This window comes from Protopterus annectens, chromosome 1.part0 (genome assembly GCF_019279795.1).
Source record: "Protopterus annectens isolate FY-2018-M chromosome 1.part0, PAN1.0, whole genome shotgun sequence".
Classification (NCBI taxonomy): Eukaryota; Metazoa; Chordata; order Ceratodontiformes; family Protopteridae; genus Protopterus; species Protopterus annectens.
In genome coordinates, this window is record NC_056725.1 from 119,217,463 (window position 1) to 119,234,962 (window position 17,500).

The 17,500-nt window shown below is 40.1% G+C and overlaps 1 protein-coding gene across 5 annotated transcripts in view; it reads right to left on the bottom strand.

Moving 5' to 3' along the window:
- Nucleotides 1–17,500, bottom strand: part of RMND1 (required for meiotic nuclear division 1 homolog) — a 611,103-nt gene that overhangs the window by 43,095 nt on the left and 550,508 nt on the right. For all 5 annotated transcript variants that reach the window (XM_044088165.1, XM_044088420.1, XM_044088253.1 and 2 more), the window contains exon 9: nt 13,405–13,481. In XM_044088165.1, coding sequence (XP_043944100.1) covers nt 13,405–13,481 — 77 coding nt within the window. The remainder of the gene's footprint in view (nt 1–13,404; nt 13,482–17,500) is intronic.

The following is a 17,500-nucleotide window of genomic DNA, read 5'->3' on the forward strand; positions in this document are numbered from 1 at the left end:
AAAAGGCTTGCTATCACATTCCTATTCATCCAGATTTCAGGCATTTCTTATGGCTTTGTGTACCTAGATGACATTATTGGTTGTCTGCCTTACACTTTGGGACTATCCACTGCACTAAGAATTTTCACAAAGTGTCTAGCTCCAGTTATAGCTCATTGCAGGCTTCAGGGTATCAGCATTCTTCCATATTTGTGCAACTTGCTTATCTTTGCAGAACCTTTTTCAAAATGTCAGCAGTCTCTCGTTCTTTGGTGAGAGACCTCTTGTTCAAGCTGGGATTCCAAGAGAACATTCATAACTGTTTCCCCAACTCCCTCACGCAGGACTGTGTTCCTGGGATGACACTTAGACACCTCAGCTCAATAAGCTTTTCTTCCAAAGGAAAAAAATAGATCTTTATCTAGATCTATTGTTTTCCACTCAATACATCAGTCACTGTGAGAGAATACCTCAGGATTTTGGGTCTCATGGCATCTATGATTCTCATGATACCCCTGGCAATACTCCACATAAGAAACATACAGTGGTATTTGAAATCTCTTTGGTCTCAGCATCAACACTGTTTATCTTTTCAGATCCTAGTACTGGGGTTTGGTAGAACAGAATTTTTTGGTGGAAACAACAGATATCCTTAAATCCACGTCTCCCCTTCTCCCTTCCTGCTCCAAAGCAGTCAGTCACCATAGACGCCTCTGACTTTGCTTGGGGAGCAGTTTCAGGAGGGTTGACAGTGCAGGGGGTGTGGAACACCTTGGACAGATGCATCCCCATAATATTTATGTGCTTGCATCTGTCCATGGTGTGAAACACCATGGACAGATGCAATCATCCCCATGATATTTATGTGCTTGCATCTGTCCATGGTGTGGAACACCATGGACAGATGCAAGCACATAAATATCATGGGGATGATTGACCTGATCAAGGCACTCAAGTCTCTGAACTATCTTTGTTTCCTGGGCAAGTGGTTACAGCCAAAACCACAGTCATGTGGTATATCACAAGCAAGTGGGAACGAGGTTGTACCCCCTTTGCAGACCAGCCATGGTAGCTTAGGATATAGCTTCACAGTACAATCTCACTCTACAGGCATCCTACATTCGATCAGAGCAAAACTATGTGGCAGACAAGTTCTGTAGGACCAGGGCAAACCCTCATGAATGGAAATCAGATGGGAAGGTTCCAAGATTTGATCCATGTGTGGGGAGTTCCTCAAGGAGACCTCTTTGCCTCTTCTCTGAACAATCAACTGGCAAAATTCTGTTCCAGGATTCTATGCAAAAAAGCCTTGAAGACAGATGCTTTTTCTTTTCTTTGGACAGGAATGTTCTTATATGCCTTTCCACCCTTTTCACTAATATCCGTGGTACTTCTGAAGATTCAGAAGGAATCCACCAAGATCATTGTGGTGACTCCCTTCTGGACCATGCTACCACAGTTCTTCCTTCTTCTGGACATGGCCAGGAGCAATTACCACAGGACTCCTCAAAGAATGGATCTACTCACTCAAGAACAAGGGTGTTTGATACACCCCAACATTAATCATCTAAATGACTGCCTGGATGATAGGGTGTTAATTCCTTTTAGGCACCATTTTACTGAGGATATACAGCAGGTACTAATGGAGGCAAGAATGTCTGCTCCTAGAAAATCATATATTAACAAATGGAAAATAGTATCTAGTTGGTGCCAACAACATAACCAGCATCCATTCAGGGCTAGTTGTTCCCTGGTTTTATAATATCTGTGCGAGTTACTATCCTACTGCCTTTCCTATTCCTCTAGCAAGGTTCATTTATCATCCATTTCAGCATATCTGCCCAGTCTGGCAGTCTCATACCAAAATGTTATTGAAAGGGGCTGGTGGCTCCTCCTTGGGATCTTAATTTTGTATTAGAAAAGCTAACACTTGCTCCATTTGAACCAGCTAAGCTACCTGACCTGAGGGTCCTTAACATGGGAAACGGTTTTACTGACTGCTCTGAAGAAGGTTACGAGTTGCAAACTCTTGTAGTGAGTCAGCCTGGGTCTATATTGAATTAGCAAATGCTTAGAAAAGCAAACACTAATTCACTGACCCCACTTAAGCAAAAGCTTAAAATCTCGAACAGCTGGAACAGCGATTTATTCCCCGGGAAAAAAATCTGCTGTTCCGAGAAACACACACACAACACAAGCACACTAAAAAAACAGCAATCCACACACATACACTTAAAATCCTACATCTACCCTACACTAAACTGTACATACACTATCTATCCACTTACCTTAACCCAAGCCCTAACCCTAAGGTTCGTCACTATCGCACACTCACCTGACCCACGCCCTAAGCCTAAACTCACCTTCCCCGCCCTAACCCTCTATCTCACTATCGCACACTCACCTCACCCGCGCCCTAACCCTAACTTACCTAACCCATGCCCTAACCCTAACGTTTGCACAGCCACACACTTACCTGAACCCGACCTGTAACTTTCCACCACAGTGCTGAAAATAGTGAAGCCACAGACACAGCCAACTGAATTCTTTCCCTAGGAAAAAATTTGGTGTTCTGCAACTTTGCTATTTTCAGCGTTCGCTGTTTTGGGGTCGATATTGGAACATTCGATGTTTTAAAACTTCGATGTTCTACTATAGACCTGTCAATCCTACATTATTGTCCGTTTTCTTTTATGGCTAATCCTTCTTTTATGTCTGAAGTGGTATCCAAGTTTACTTTAAGTACTATCCATCTCCCAGTTTTCTTCCCTGAACCTAAAAATGAGGAAGAAAGGATACTCCATACCTTGGATATCCACAGATAACTCAAGTACTATCTTGACATAACTTAATCTTTCAGATCTTCAGATCAATTGTTCATTTCTTGTGAAGTTAAGAAAGGATGTGTGTCAAAACAAACTATTTGCAAAATGTTGTCTAAGGCTATTGCCTTTTGTTATACCTACCATGACAAACCTATTCCAGGCAGGGTCAAGGTCCACTCTACCAGCACCTTGGTTTCATAGATGGCTTTTTAGAAAGGGTTGGATTCTAGAAGTATTGTAGAAGCTGATACCTGGATCTCTGTACTTATTTTTACAAAGCACTACAAGCTTGATTCCTTCTCTAGGTCAAGATCAAGTTTTGCTAGGACTATTCTTCAGGGGCTCCTGGACCCTTCTCCCTCCTCCTTCCAAATATAGCTAGCTGTGGTAATTTACCCATATAGATAAGGTTACTGCAGCAGTGATCAATATGAAGAACATAGGCCAGTTGTGTAAGCCGAACTTACCAGCAGATGTTCGAATATTCACTGTTGCAGTAGCTGCTCCCTCTCTCCATCCCCGTTGTTTTTTTACTTTTCTTTCTTTTTTTTTTTTTTTTTTTTTTTAATGGAAGGGTGTAGACATTTACTTTTTGTTATCCCCCCCCTGATTTTGTGGCCAAACTTGTCTTTTAGTTAGCTCATCTTGAGCTGGTTGACAGTTTGAGAGTGCAGAATGTGCACTGAAGCTTTGGAAGCTGGCCAGCTGTTATATCCTTGTCAGGGTGTAAGCCGTATAGCTCAGGCTATTGCAGTAGTGATCATGCGACATTTACTGTTATGGTAAGTCCAACTTACACAACTGTAGTTTCTCTAAACTACTAGCACACATTTTAACCTCTCCAACATGGGAATCATTCTGCCCCAGTTTAAACAAACCCTAATTATTTCTATCCTTAAGAACTCTAACAGCTCCTACCCACAGGACTTTTGCCCCCATAAATATCCCCTTTGCTAAGACCTTTGAAAAAAAATGATCTATGAACAACTGCATAAAATAAATATGGCCTAATTAAATCCAAGCATGGTTAAAGGAGTTACCACAGTACAGTAACAGCTGCATTCACACTGACTGATAAAATCTACATTGTTATGCAGAAGGCTTGGGTGACAGCTGCCACCTTCATTCACAGGGCCTTTGAGTATGTAGACCATACAATCTTTAAGTAAATTAAATGCTATAGGTTTTGATGTTAACTGACTTAAGTGGTTCAAAATCTGTCTGTACAACAGAACCTTCCTGGTGCAGTCTGTAATGTATTACTATGACCACTGACTAAATATATCACAAAAACAGAGGCAATACACTGCTCTGGTTAAAGAGCTCAGTCAGGAACAGTATAGTTATATCACCTGGAGAAACGTACAGATCCAAAGGTGATGATTAATGTAAGTAAAAGCATAAGGGAGTAAAATTAGCAAGGAAGAACACCACAGACATTTACAAATGAATAACCTCACAATCCTGTCAAAATTTTCAAGGTGTCTAAATTAAAGGATAGGCGAAAACACTTAATGTACTTTAAACATTTCTCCCTTAATGTACATCAAAAAATCAGTAACAACTTCTCTTTTCATTTCTCCTCTAAAACTGACAAAGTTACGTCTTCCTTGACAAACTAAATACCAATACATTTGTGAGGATCTCCAACCACATACAATAAAGTGATTGCTATAAAAAAATAAAAATTATAGGACCAGGTCTGGGGCTGAAAGAGCTACCCTTACTATAACTGAACTAAACTGAGTTTTGTTAGCTTGTTACTAAAGGAGCTGGCACAGGGAAGAGTAAAGTAAAGTGTAGGACTGCAGCACACCCATTTTTGGGTGGAGGAACTGTGGCTTGGTCCAATGAAGAGGACTGTGCTATTGCTATTAAATCGCTTGAAAAATTAAGATTTTGACTTTCAACAGAAAGTCTCTGGAGTCCCTACACAAATGGTCAAAGACATTTAAACAATAAACATTACATCAACATGTTTACCAAGGGAGTGGGTTTTTGATTTAGTGGCATTAACTACAGGCCTCATTGGTGGGTCAGTGGTGCTTTTATGTATTTTCAGAATCCCAAGTATACTCTGCACCACTGGATGTTGCACTTTTCATAAAAGGAAAGCTTGATTTGAGCAGATGAGTTCCATGTTTAACTGTACTTGTACTAGGCATTCTTATGGCAGGACTGTGATCTGCCAGATTTGAGCCTCATTTGGTCATTTATTACAGAGTTTCTGGTAAATTTCTGTATGGTCTGCTGCCTTATACTATGGTAGGTTTGCAGTAGTGGCAAAATTGTGAACTCTGCTTCAGAGTTTGTGCTTCAGTACTTTTTATAACAAAACTGCATTACAGTGCCTTTCTGTTTACCTTGATACTGTTTTCCCTGCGATTTTTGAGTCTGCCCCACCCCCTACTAAGGCACAAAGCTAAAAGTTTCCGACATTCTAACCATTGAACTTAAGCTCCAGTTTGAATTTTGCCCAACTCTTTCTCAATTTTCTTGTTGTGGTTTGAGAAGCTTTGTGTCTCTGGTTCTGCCCCTTATGACAATCTGACTTCTAAAGTCCCTCCATCCCATCTTTCATTGCTGTGTCTTGCCTACGAGGCAATCTCGGACCCTGCCCCACTAGAGATGCTCCATATCCGTAAGTCTAACTCCTCACACACTACCCACTCAAAAGGCCTGAACCTAATATGTGACATTAACAAAACCTGCTGGAGAGACAGGTTTGCCTCCCAGAGGCTGCCCCATCTCTGGAATAGACTTCCCATACATGTCAAACAGAGCACCTCGCTGACCCTCTTCAAGAGCAACCTTGACGAGTGGATGGGAATCCACTAATTCATCCCAGGGGTTCCACCTATGTCCCTCATTGACAGGAGTGACAGGTGCTGATTGAGGTTTCTTTTTGGGGATAAACTCTTGGCTAGGCTTGTAAGGGTCCCAGGGCCATTAGCCTGGTAAATCTCCTATGATCCAAATAGGGCTAGCTAATTTAAGAAGTAAATGAGATAAACAAAGAAAGAAAAGAGAGTACAGCTGTGTAAGGGTGCTCACCACAAAAGCAGATGTATGAACAGAAGAATCATCTCTGTAGTAAATCATATAAAGTGGGCATTATTCTTCCAGGCAGATCTTTATCAGTTAGATGTCCCTAGGTGTGTGTAGCTGCAATACTGAAATAATGTCATTAATCGTCAACCTGACAATAAAAGACAGCATGCCATACACTTCTCTCTGCTCGTTTTTGGCATTTAGGAGCAGGCAGAAGTGAGGTCACAAACTACCAACTACTCTTGTGGTGGGTTAAAGGTACATTAAATGAAAGATGTTTATATTTATTTATTTATTTATTTATTTATTTATTTATTGAAATTCGGTGACTGGGACCCGGCTGGGTCAGGAACCCATTTTCAGTGGAGGCCTGGGGAGAAAGGTTCTAAGCCAAGATAAACATATAGTCATAAAACATTTTCAAGTATAAACAAAAGAGAAAAATGTAAACCAAATATGAAGAATATGTTAACATTAAATGTTTAGAACAGAGCCATAAAAACAAGTTTGAATAAAACATCGCTATTTACATGAAGTCACAAAACCTATCATAAAGTTCAGTATTTGAGAGATAAGGAGTAGGAACCTATCCTGTAGCAACCACCATTTTGCTGATTCAAGGACCATTTGTGTAAGAAATTGGTCAGGTTAAAGTACCACAAATCCTTTGAAGCGACCAATCTCTGACTAAGACTGCAATGGTGGTAGCTAGTAATCTTGTAGAGAGGGCCCAAATTCTTTCAGTTAAAGTCTAAATAGCACAATGGAAGTTGGTTGTTCACCTGAGAAATAAAAGTTCTAGTTCTAGACTTTCCTTATTCTATGATTTCCAAAAAGATTTTTCCCTTGTAGTTTCCTGGCATGAAAACCAAGGTGTCTCTACTGAGACAGCTTGCAAGAGTGTTCTGTTGGTTTGGGATGTTCATGTCTTGAAAAGCCCATCTTGACTGACTGTTCCCAGTCTGCAAAATGGACAGGAGTACCTTCCAGTTAATGTATCTACCCAATCGCTATCGTGTTGGCTGTGACTACCAGAAGAATCATAGACTTCAGAACCATCTAAAAAGATATCAGTGCTCTCTGCATTTTCATCATTTCTTTCTTATTTATACACTTCTTTCTGTGAAAATGAGAAATACATGCATATTACTGTCAGCCTTTGAATCTATGATCAGTTTTGCTCTGGGAGAGAAGGCAAGAAAGAAAGACCATAACTTAAAGATGTATGTTGCAGCTACCCCACAAAGTTCATATGGAAAATAACAGTTGATGAGTTGCACTCCGTCACATGGCTGTGTCACCGTATTAGCTCCAGAGCAGTTAAGGTCCACTGACATTAGGCTCAAGGGGCCCCTATTCAGCCTGACATCACTGGTAACATCATGCAAGGTTCAGAAGCAAGGTCAGGGCACCCAGTTACTTCAGAGGACATGACAGTGAGAGGTCACAAAGAAGTGCCTTAATTACAGCAAATCTACACTCAAGCCCCCCCCCTTCCATTCAGAGTGATGTCACTGGTAACATCAGGCAAGGCTCTGAAGCAGGGTCAGGACACCAAGTTATTTCGGCTCCAGAGGACATTGGAGTGAGAGGTCACAAATAAATGCCTTAAGTAAGCACCCTCCGTATACTGTAACTGTTTAGCTAGATATATCCTGAATTAGTGTAGGAAATTTTCACTTTTGTTTGTTCCTCTTGCTTAGAATGAGTCCAACTGCTCAGTTTCAGCTTGGGCTGGCCTAGTTCTATCTCCTTTATTACTCGCATACTGATATTTGATACACTGTCCTATTCTATCTCCAGCTCATATTATCAGCCCTGTTTTTTTATGTTAATACTTCCATCTTTTTGCTGACAGATTTCAACATGTCCACTGCTACTGCTGTGTCCTAGTCTATTAAAACATCTTACTTACCTTTTGCTGATCCTGACTAAGTCCTCAGTTTGCCCCTGGTCTGTTTCACCTTGCTATGCTTGGCTTCACTCTCCACCCTACCCCCATTCCCACCCACCCTGATAATACTTTCTTTATGTTGGGCTACCCCATCCCTATCCAGATTCCAACATATCACAGGACCCCCTCACTCCTCCCACTTGCAGCACTAGAACCATCTCACAAAGAACCACTCACAGGCTTCTCACCCTTCCCAACCACAGAAATTTACATTTGCCTCATCTGCTCTTCATACGATTACACATACTTAAATTTCATTATTTCTGCCCTTAGTTATATTCTGCACCTTATACCTCTAACCAGCTTCAAATACCATTGGCGCCTCTCCACTTCCTTTATCATTATTACATAATTAGAATTAACTAATAACAGAAATCTTCTACACTTTCGTCTCTCATTTACTTTGTCTCCCTCAACTTCATACCACACTGCACTTTTTCCTCTTCTGTATAACCACCAAAATTTCAAATGTTTCTCCAAGCATCAGGTCTCTTTCTGCTGCTATTAATATCTTATCTAACAAACTATCACTGTAAAATTTCACCTCTATAAACCTCTCCTATTGCAGTTTACTCAGCACACTATGAATCAGTAGTAACTATATAAATCTGCCATCCTGCTTTTTTAATCTCTCATCTGGTCTTTATTTTAAGCACAACATACTCCACTACCATCACTCTACTCATACAGGTCCCCTCTAAATCAATACAGTACCTCTCAAAAATCCCACAGTGTGGTGATGTCCATCTCAACCCAGGCCCAAAAATCTCACTAACTGATATAAATAGTAAAGAACCACATATTCGTGACTTAACTAACCCTCCTTCAACCACCACCTCATGCCATCTATCTATACTAATAAAACTAGCACATCCAACCCCTTACCCTACCACTGTCCCCTGGTCTTCCAAAAAACTGAATACTGCCATTATCAACCTCTGCAACATTTGTAACAATCTCCCCGATATTCTTGCCATCACAAAAACCTGGCTTAAGGCTAACAAAGTTTCTGAACTACTCCCTCCAGACTACAGTATTAACAGAGCGGAAAGGTCCCAGAATAAAGCAAGTGGGGTAGCCTTAAGTTATCCATCTGTGATTACCCACCACTGGACCAGTAATCAAGGAGCCCCAATACTCATCACTGGCACCTGTGCGGGACATACACTGGGAGGATGACAAGTACACACACAATATTTCCAGATGCAGCTCTCTGCACCAAGTGCAATTTCCTCTTAAGGACACACAGAGACCACAGTCAGTCAAGGGCTGGTTTCTCACTCTTTCTCCACATCTCCAATAAGACTCCCCACTGGCACAGCTATAGAGTTCAGATCTCAGCTGAGTGACCAAGCCAAGACCTCCAGCACCCTCTCAGTCCCACCAGTACTTTGTGTCCCTGCCCAAGTAGCTGATACACACACACAGACACTTGGGAAAGGCTGGCACAGATTTACTAGCTATGCCCCTTCTGCCCAGACTATAAGGTAGTTTTTACTGCCACCAGTCACTCCTGACAGCTACCTTAAGGCCTTAACAAAGGGTGTCCAATCTTACTGTGTAATATTAAAATTAACACAAATGGTAGTTTGACCAAGAACAAGGCTATTAGGAGTGGCCCACACACTGTCACCAAATAAATATGCAAGTACTCTAAAAACGTAAATACCTCTACATAGATCGGCCACAATAAAAGATTTAAATATATTTAATAATAAATAATAAAAGAACAAGGCAATACTAAATATATATTCACAGTGATATCAGAGTTTAAAACCACAGGAAATATTTAAAACAACATTGCAAGACAGTCTTAAATAAATAAAGGAAAATATCTAAACTAAGCTTTAACATATTCCTGACTGAATCTAAGTGAATTTTACTATAACCTAAGAACTTACTAATAGAGCAAGGAAGATGTGGTGAATGGCTCTTATAGTTGATGTCAGGTACAAGACAGAATACAGAATGCTCTGTCTCACTAACAGACTTCTCAAAATTATACCTCAAATATTACTGCTGGGATAACTTGCAGAATGACATAATTTCTTATCATCTAACTCCTAGTTCCCAGGCCAAGTAACCACTGATGAAGCTGGCAGTATTTAGCATCTACCTGTAAAAATATACAGACAAGGGCTTCTCCTCAGATCTCTGGCAGATGCTGGAAGTAATAAAACAAACTGCATTCCTTCATGCTTTCAAGACTAGTTATTACTTCAACCTAAAGACAATACAGCAAGTTTCCTAGTGCAGACAATGTGTCTCTTGCTGGACTGAAAACTGAAAGATACCATCTTTTATGGCCTAGCCCTAAAGTAATTTAATTTCAGTTATTTTTCTGAAGTTAAACTCCTGTATTCCAGTTTCTACTGTTAAAATATATACATTTAAACAGTTACAATAGTGCATATACATTTCTGTTCTCTTCCAGTAGAGCACACTGTTGCTACATTTCAAACAGCACTCTGCAAATACTCTTTTCAACACATGCGTCTGCACAAGCAGTTCAATATACATATGACATACAGTTCTAATACATTTGTAACACAAGCATCTTATATAAATCATTTTGATATTCACTAATAACATAATTACTTATAAAATTCCAGCTAGCTGGGTTGGCATTATCTCCTTTTATCACCCAATCTTGTTTCTTATTTACACAACATCCCAGAATTCCAAAGTGCCAAAATATCTGTATCACTGCTAAAGCTTAGCAATATAAAACAGCTATGTTTTGTTAAATTCTACATTGCACCAGGAAATAATACAATTTAGAAGAAATCCTCTCCTGCACAACTAATAATAACATAAAACCTAATACTAGGAGAGAATGTCAGACTTTCCCTCAGCTAGTATAAACCTTTATGGTTACACACAACTTATCAAAACACACACTAACTTTAATAATACCAACAGTAAAGCTCCAGTTCTAAACTGGATACTCGTCTTTGACCTTAGTAAATTTACAACCTCTGGAACCCATCCAAACTCAGCTAATGACCACCTTCCGGCCTACTCCCATAGAAATACCATTCACCAACCCAACACTCACCAATTTAAAACATCCAGAAGCCTTTCTAAATTCAATAAAGGCTCCTTTATCAATACAATGAAAGCCATTAATTGATCTACCCTAAAAACTCTTCCACTTGATGAGGAAGCCAATACTTTTAATACTTTATTCTTAAATACTCTAAACAGCCATGCCCCACTCTGCAAAAAGGGAATGAAAATTAACCATGCTCCACTACCCAGATTAAAACTACAAAGACTAAGCTTGGAAAGAATGTCTTAAGCTTAAAACTCCCTAAAACATTTAACTTTACAGAGGATTGTGCAATCTGATTAAAAAAACAAGTTAACCTACATAAAAATATTATAGCCATGTACATCTTCAAGACAAAATTGACCCCCAAAAATTCTGAACATCAGTGTATAACTGTTACTTCTGGACTCGAATAAGGAAACCAGCACTTACATAATTCTCCATTAGAAATTGCTACCTTATTAAATACCTACTTCATAGAAAGCATTGCCTCCCTAACTGAAAATTCTTCAAACACATCAGTGCTTCAACCACTTCCACAATAACATCCAGTCTTAGTAATTCAGAGAAGAGGTTACAAAAAACAACATTCTCTATACACCATGCACACTACCACTTGGGTTTACAGGCAAGTACTAGGCTGGTTGCCCTTGCAGGCCATTTTAAGCCTAGACAATGTCTCTTTTTGTCCTTGAAGTAACCTATCCCATGGCCAATAATTACACATTACCCCTAATGAAAATAAGTAGGATCATACAACAGATAATTTGAGAAGACCCAAGCATAAAATAAAGTATTTAGGAGCTGTGTCTGTCCATTAGTAGTACAAGGAAGAATACTGGGGTAAAGTTTTGTTTTTCCATCCATAGATCCAAGCTGCGCTTGAATATGGACAGGGATGAACCTTGTTTTATATGGCATCTTCTGTGAGATAAACTTGTCTCTCCAAACTCTTTTGCTGATGTTGCAAAAGAGGTTTAGATCCAAGTTTGATGCTATTTGACTTGCTGATATCCACTACATTAAACAAGGAAAATTTCACCATCCAATCCAAAAACACAGCTAACTGAAGTAGTACCTTATACTAAACTGTTAGGCATCATCATAAACGAAAATTTAACATTTGACATGCACATTCAAACCACTATTAAAAAAAAAACACACCAAAAACTGAGCTCTCTTTATAGACATAACACTTCCTCACCTACTCTGTTAAACTGTCTCTTGCCTCTTCATTTCTTCTGCCATTGCTTCTTTATGGTGCACCTCTCCTGACCAATATTTGGGCCTCTCTAAAATACAAACTAGCCTCTTGCTACAATAAAATCGCAAAATTTGTAACAAATGCTAACTATTCCTCTCACCACTGCTCTTCACTACTTCCACTAAACTGGCTGGAACTACTGCATCACCTGACACTCATTCAGCTAACCACTGCACACAAGTTTATTTATAAACCTACCAACTATCCTTCCTTGTCCTCTCTACTCACACAATATCATCCAAATAGACCTCTCAGATCCCATAACCAGCTGTTGCTAAATGTAGTCAGACCTACCCAACACAGCTGAACAAATGCGCTACTCCTTCACTGTAGCTAAACTATGGAATAGTCTCCCATTTTGAATTAGGTCTATCAACAGTACCCGTCTCTTTAAGAAGTCACTGAAACAACATCTTGCCTCCCTATGGCAATGCAACCGCACCAAGATTGTAGTTCCTATAACCTGAACCTCCTCTCCACCTGCCTCCTTCCTTCCCTGCCTCATTTCTATCTTGCTTTATATATCCCAAAACATATATGTTATCAGCCTTGATTGACTCTCTTCTTGATTCTCTCACACAACAGTAACATTTATCCATTAACTACTCTTATGAACTGACTGCTTCAAAATGTACTGTCTTTAGCTTGTACTGTTTTTTGTAGTGAACTAATGTATGTTTCATGTACTGCACATTAGTCTGCGTTGCTTTTGTATAGATCCACAACAGGTTCTCAGATGGTACCACCTACTTGTTCTCCACATATGGTACTTTGTACTATGCTGTACATGTCCGTGGTCTGACAGGGTACTACTGTATATTGATCAGATTTTACCATCTTTTAGTTCTCCAGTGTATGGTGCTGTATTTAATGTGTACTATGCTTAACATTTGTAATGCTTATGTTTTTTGTTTGTCACATAATATACTATACATGTACTGTGTAATACTTATATTTTTTTATGAACTTTTCTCCCTGGGCCTCCACTGAAAATAGGTTTTCCTTGGCCCAGTGGACTATCCTGGCAAACAAATGTAAATGAATAAATATTTGGTATTTAAATTTTATTCTGCATAGATGTCCAGATTGTTTAGCTGAATGTTTCTACTTTTCAAGAGCCTTTTGCTCCTATTTTCAATGTCTTTAGGGTTATGATGCAAAACTACATTTAAAAGAGGCCAAATGAGACATCTTTTTCCCCTTCACTGCTATACCACCAGAACCTTTGAATAAGTATCAGATGCCTTTAATAATCAAAGGTATGGAAGACGTAAGTTACCTTAAAGCAAAGAGTTCCCCAATTTTCTGCATAACTTCTTCATGGGAAAGTTTTACTTTTTTCCCAGCTTTTAACATCTGAAAGAAAGAAATGTATACAAAGGTTAAAAAGAGCTTTCAAATGCAGTGCATTTTCTACATGCAAACATGGAAGCTCTCAACATGTGTATCTTGAAGAATATTAACTACTTCAGTACAAATATACATATGCAATAGTGACATATGAACTTAGTTTTATGACATTCAATATCTGATGTTACCTGTACTTCTGTAAGACATTCTGATATCAATATCTGATATGATCTGTATTTCTGTAATGCACTCTGATACTGACAGCAGCAGGTCTAGTGACTATATAATCAAATAAATAAAACTAAAATGTTGTAATACTCTGTGTTGGTGGAGCCAGCTCTACAAAAATCCAGCAACGAAAAGGTGGTAAGTTACAGGTTCATCTGGAGTGCCAGAGAGATTACTTCATTCTTCATGGTTGTAGTACAGTCAAAAGTGTCTGAATGACAGATGCACCATTTTAGCAAAACGTTTTTAATAAAACAAAAAAATTACCCTTTAGATAAACACCCCATGTAGGAGTCGTCAACATCTCCAATTTTACTTGATGTAACATCATCCAAGGTCACACAGCCTTACAAGAAGTTAAAGAACTTCACTGAAGCAGTGATCAATTAGTCAGCACTTGACCATTGATATATATCACATTCCTAAAACTAGTGGGTAAACCATACAAACTCAGTTCCTCAACCAATCATTACCAGGTTTCTATACTCAACTATCAGTACTCTCCTAGTACTCCCTTTCCTGTAGGGATTTACCTTGCATTGTCTGCCCTTAAGACAGTTAGTTACCTTAAATTCTTCAGAACAAACAATGGGAACCTTGGGATGCTGGTTTCTCATAAACAAGCTATATGCAAATGACAGAGAAATAAGCATGGGGGTCTCTGTCTGTCTGGTATAATCCTTCCCCAATGACAATAACATGCAACAGTACAAGTTAACCTGAGTTCTTGCCCTTACTGCTGAGATGTCTGAGCCCACGTACTACATTCACAGCTTTTTTTGCAGCTTCTGGGTTTTCTTGTGGAGCGACTCAGTAGTAGTGTTTTCCCCAGGAAAGCTTACCTGAGAGTGTTAAACCTTTCCTTCCACAGTATCTCAAACATTCTCACTAAAAAAATAATGCTAATATTTTAAATGGTTACCCTGCTTCTGCACCAAGGAGAGGGCTACAAAGAAAAAAATATACACAGGAGAAAAAAAAAAAGAGAAACAGCCAGTTACTCACAAAATGGACACAGAACTTATCACTTTCAAACTGCAGTGGACAGACATTACTAGCAATGTGCATGAAGAATGACAGTCAAAGAATGTAGCATAATACATATAGACACAAATGTCATATGAAACAGGAAAAGAACAACCAAGTCAAATCAAATAAACTTGGCATCCAACTGGGTTCATACAAAAGACAGTAATTTAGGATATACTAGTATGAAACATGAGTGTAAGGCTGACAGGAATAAGTATTCCAATTGCTTGTAGCTCACAATACCAGCAGAGACTTGAGGTTCTTAAGAAGAATTATTCAACAAACAAGTAGAGTTGTGGCTCAGTGATTATTATCCCTGCTGAGTCTGGGATTAAATCATGACCTCCAGTTACTGTCTGTTGGTGGGTCTGTAAATTTTCAGTGCATCTGCATGGGTTTTCTATGAGCACTCCATTTTCTTCCAACCTTTCAAAAATATACTGGTTCAATGGCTACTCTTCTTCTTCTTTCGGCTGTTCCCATTAGGGGTCACCACAGCGGACCAACTGTTTTCATTTCTTCCTGTCCTCTGCATCTTGCTCTGTCACACCAACGACCTGCATGTCCTCTCTCACCACATCCATAAACCTTACCTTAGGCCTTCCTCTTTTCCTGGGCTGACCCTCTAATATACTTACTCCTAATCCTGTCCATCCTCATTACACCCAGTGCAAATCTTAACATCTTCAACTCTGCCACGTCAAGCTCTGACTCCTGCCTTTTTGTCAGTGCCACTGTCTCCAACCCATATAACATAGCTGGTCTCACTACCCTCTTGTAGACCTTCCCTTTCACTTTTACTGGTACTCGTCTGTCACAAATCACCCCTGACACTCTTCTCCACCCACTCCATTCTGCCTGTACTCTCCTCTTCACCTCTCTTCCACACTCACCATTACTCTGAACTGTTGATCCCAAGTATGTAAACTCACCCACCTTCGCCACCTCTACTCCTTGCATTCTCACCATTCCTCTACACTCCCTCTCATTCACACACAGATATTCGCTTAAAGTCCTGCTGACTTTCATTCCTCTTCTCTCTAGAGCATATCTCCACCTCTCCAGGGTCTCCTCCACCTGCTCCCTACTCTCACTACAGATCATAATGTCATCTGCAATCATCATAGTCCATGGGGCCTCCTGTCTGATCTCGTCTGTCAACCTGTCCATCACCATTGCAAATAAGAAAAGGCTCAGAGCTGATCCTTGATGTAATCCCACCTCCACCTTAAATGCATCTGTCACTCCCACCGCAGACCTCACCACTGTCACAGTACCCTCGTACATATCCTGTACCACTCTTACATACTTCTCTGACACTCCTGACTTCCTCATACAATACCACAACTCCTCTGTAGGCACCCGGTCATATGCTTTCTCTAAGTCCACAAAGATACAATGCAACTCCTTCTGACCTTCTCTGTACTTCATTAACACTCTGAGAGCAAACATCGCATCTGTAGTGCTCTTTCTTGGCATGAAACCATACTGCTGATCACTAATCATCACCTCCCTTCTTAACCTAGCTTCCACTACTCTTTCCCATAACTTCATGCTGTGACTGATCAATTTAATCCCTCTGTAGTTACTACAGCTCTGCACATCACCCTTATTCTTAAAAATTGGTACCAAAACACTTTTTCTCCATTCCTCAGGCATCTTCTCACTTTCCAAGATTTCATTAAACAATCTGGTTAAAAACTCCACTGCCATTTCACCTAAACACCTCCATGCTTCCACAGGTATGTCATCGGGACCAACAGCCTTTCCGTTCTTCATCCTCTTCATAGCTGTCCTTACTTCCTCCTTGTTAATCCACTGCACTTCGTGATTCACTATCCCACCATCATCCAACCTTCTCCCTCTCATTCACTTCATTCATCAACCCCTCAGAGTACTCTTTCCATCTGCTCAACACACTCTCCTCGCTTGTGAGTACGTTTCCCTCATTATCCTTTATCACCCTTACCTGCTGCACATTTTTACTAGCTCAGTCCCTTTGTCTAGCCAATCGGTAGAGGTCCTTTTCTCCCTCCTTAGTGTCCAACATTTCATACAACTCTTCATATGCTTTATCCTTAGCCTTCGCCGCCTCTCTCTTTGCCATGCACCTCATCATCTCCTTATACTCTTGTCTACTTTCTTCATCTCTCTGACAATCCCACTTCATATTCGCCAACCTCTTTCTCTGTATACTCTCCTGTACGTCTTCATTCCACCACCAGGTCTCCTTGTCCTCCTTCCTCTTTCCAGATGTCACACCAAGCACCTTTCTAGCCATCTCTCTTACTAGCTCTGCTGTAGTTACCCAGCTATTTGGTAACTCTTCACTGCCACCCAGTGCCTGTCTTAACTCTTCCCTGAACTCCACCTCACAATTACCCTTTTTCAATTTCCACCATTTGATCCTTGGTGCTGCCCTCACACTCCTCCTCCTCTTTTTGATCACCACTGTCATCCTACAAACCACCATCCTATGCTGCCTAACTACACTTTCCACTGCCACCACTTTACAGTCTCCAATCTCCTTCAGAGTGGCCCTTTTCCAATCACCAGTCTCTCACCCTTGAATACAGCCATCACCACTTCATCCAACTCACTCCAAAATTTTTCTTTCTCATCCATCGCACACCCAACTTGTGGAGTATATGCACTAACAACATTCATCATTACACCATCAATTTCCAGCTTCATAAACATCACTCTATCCGACACTCTTTTCACCTCCAAAACACTCTTAGCATACTGTTCCTTCAGGATAACCCCTA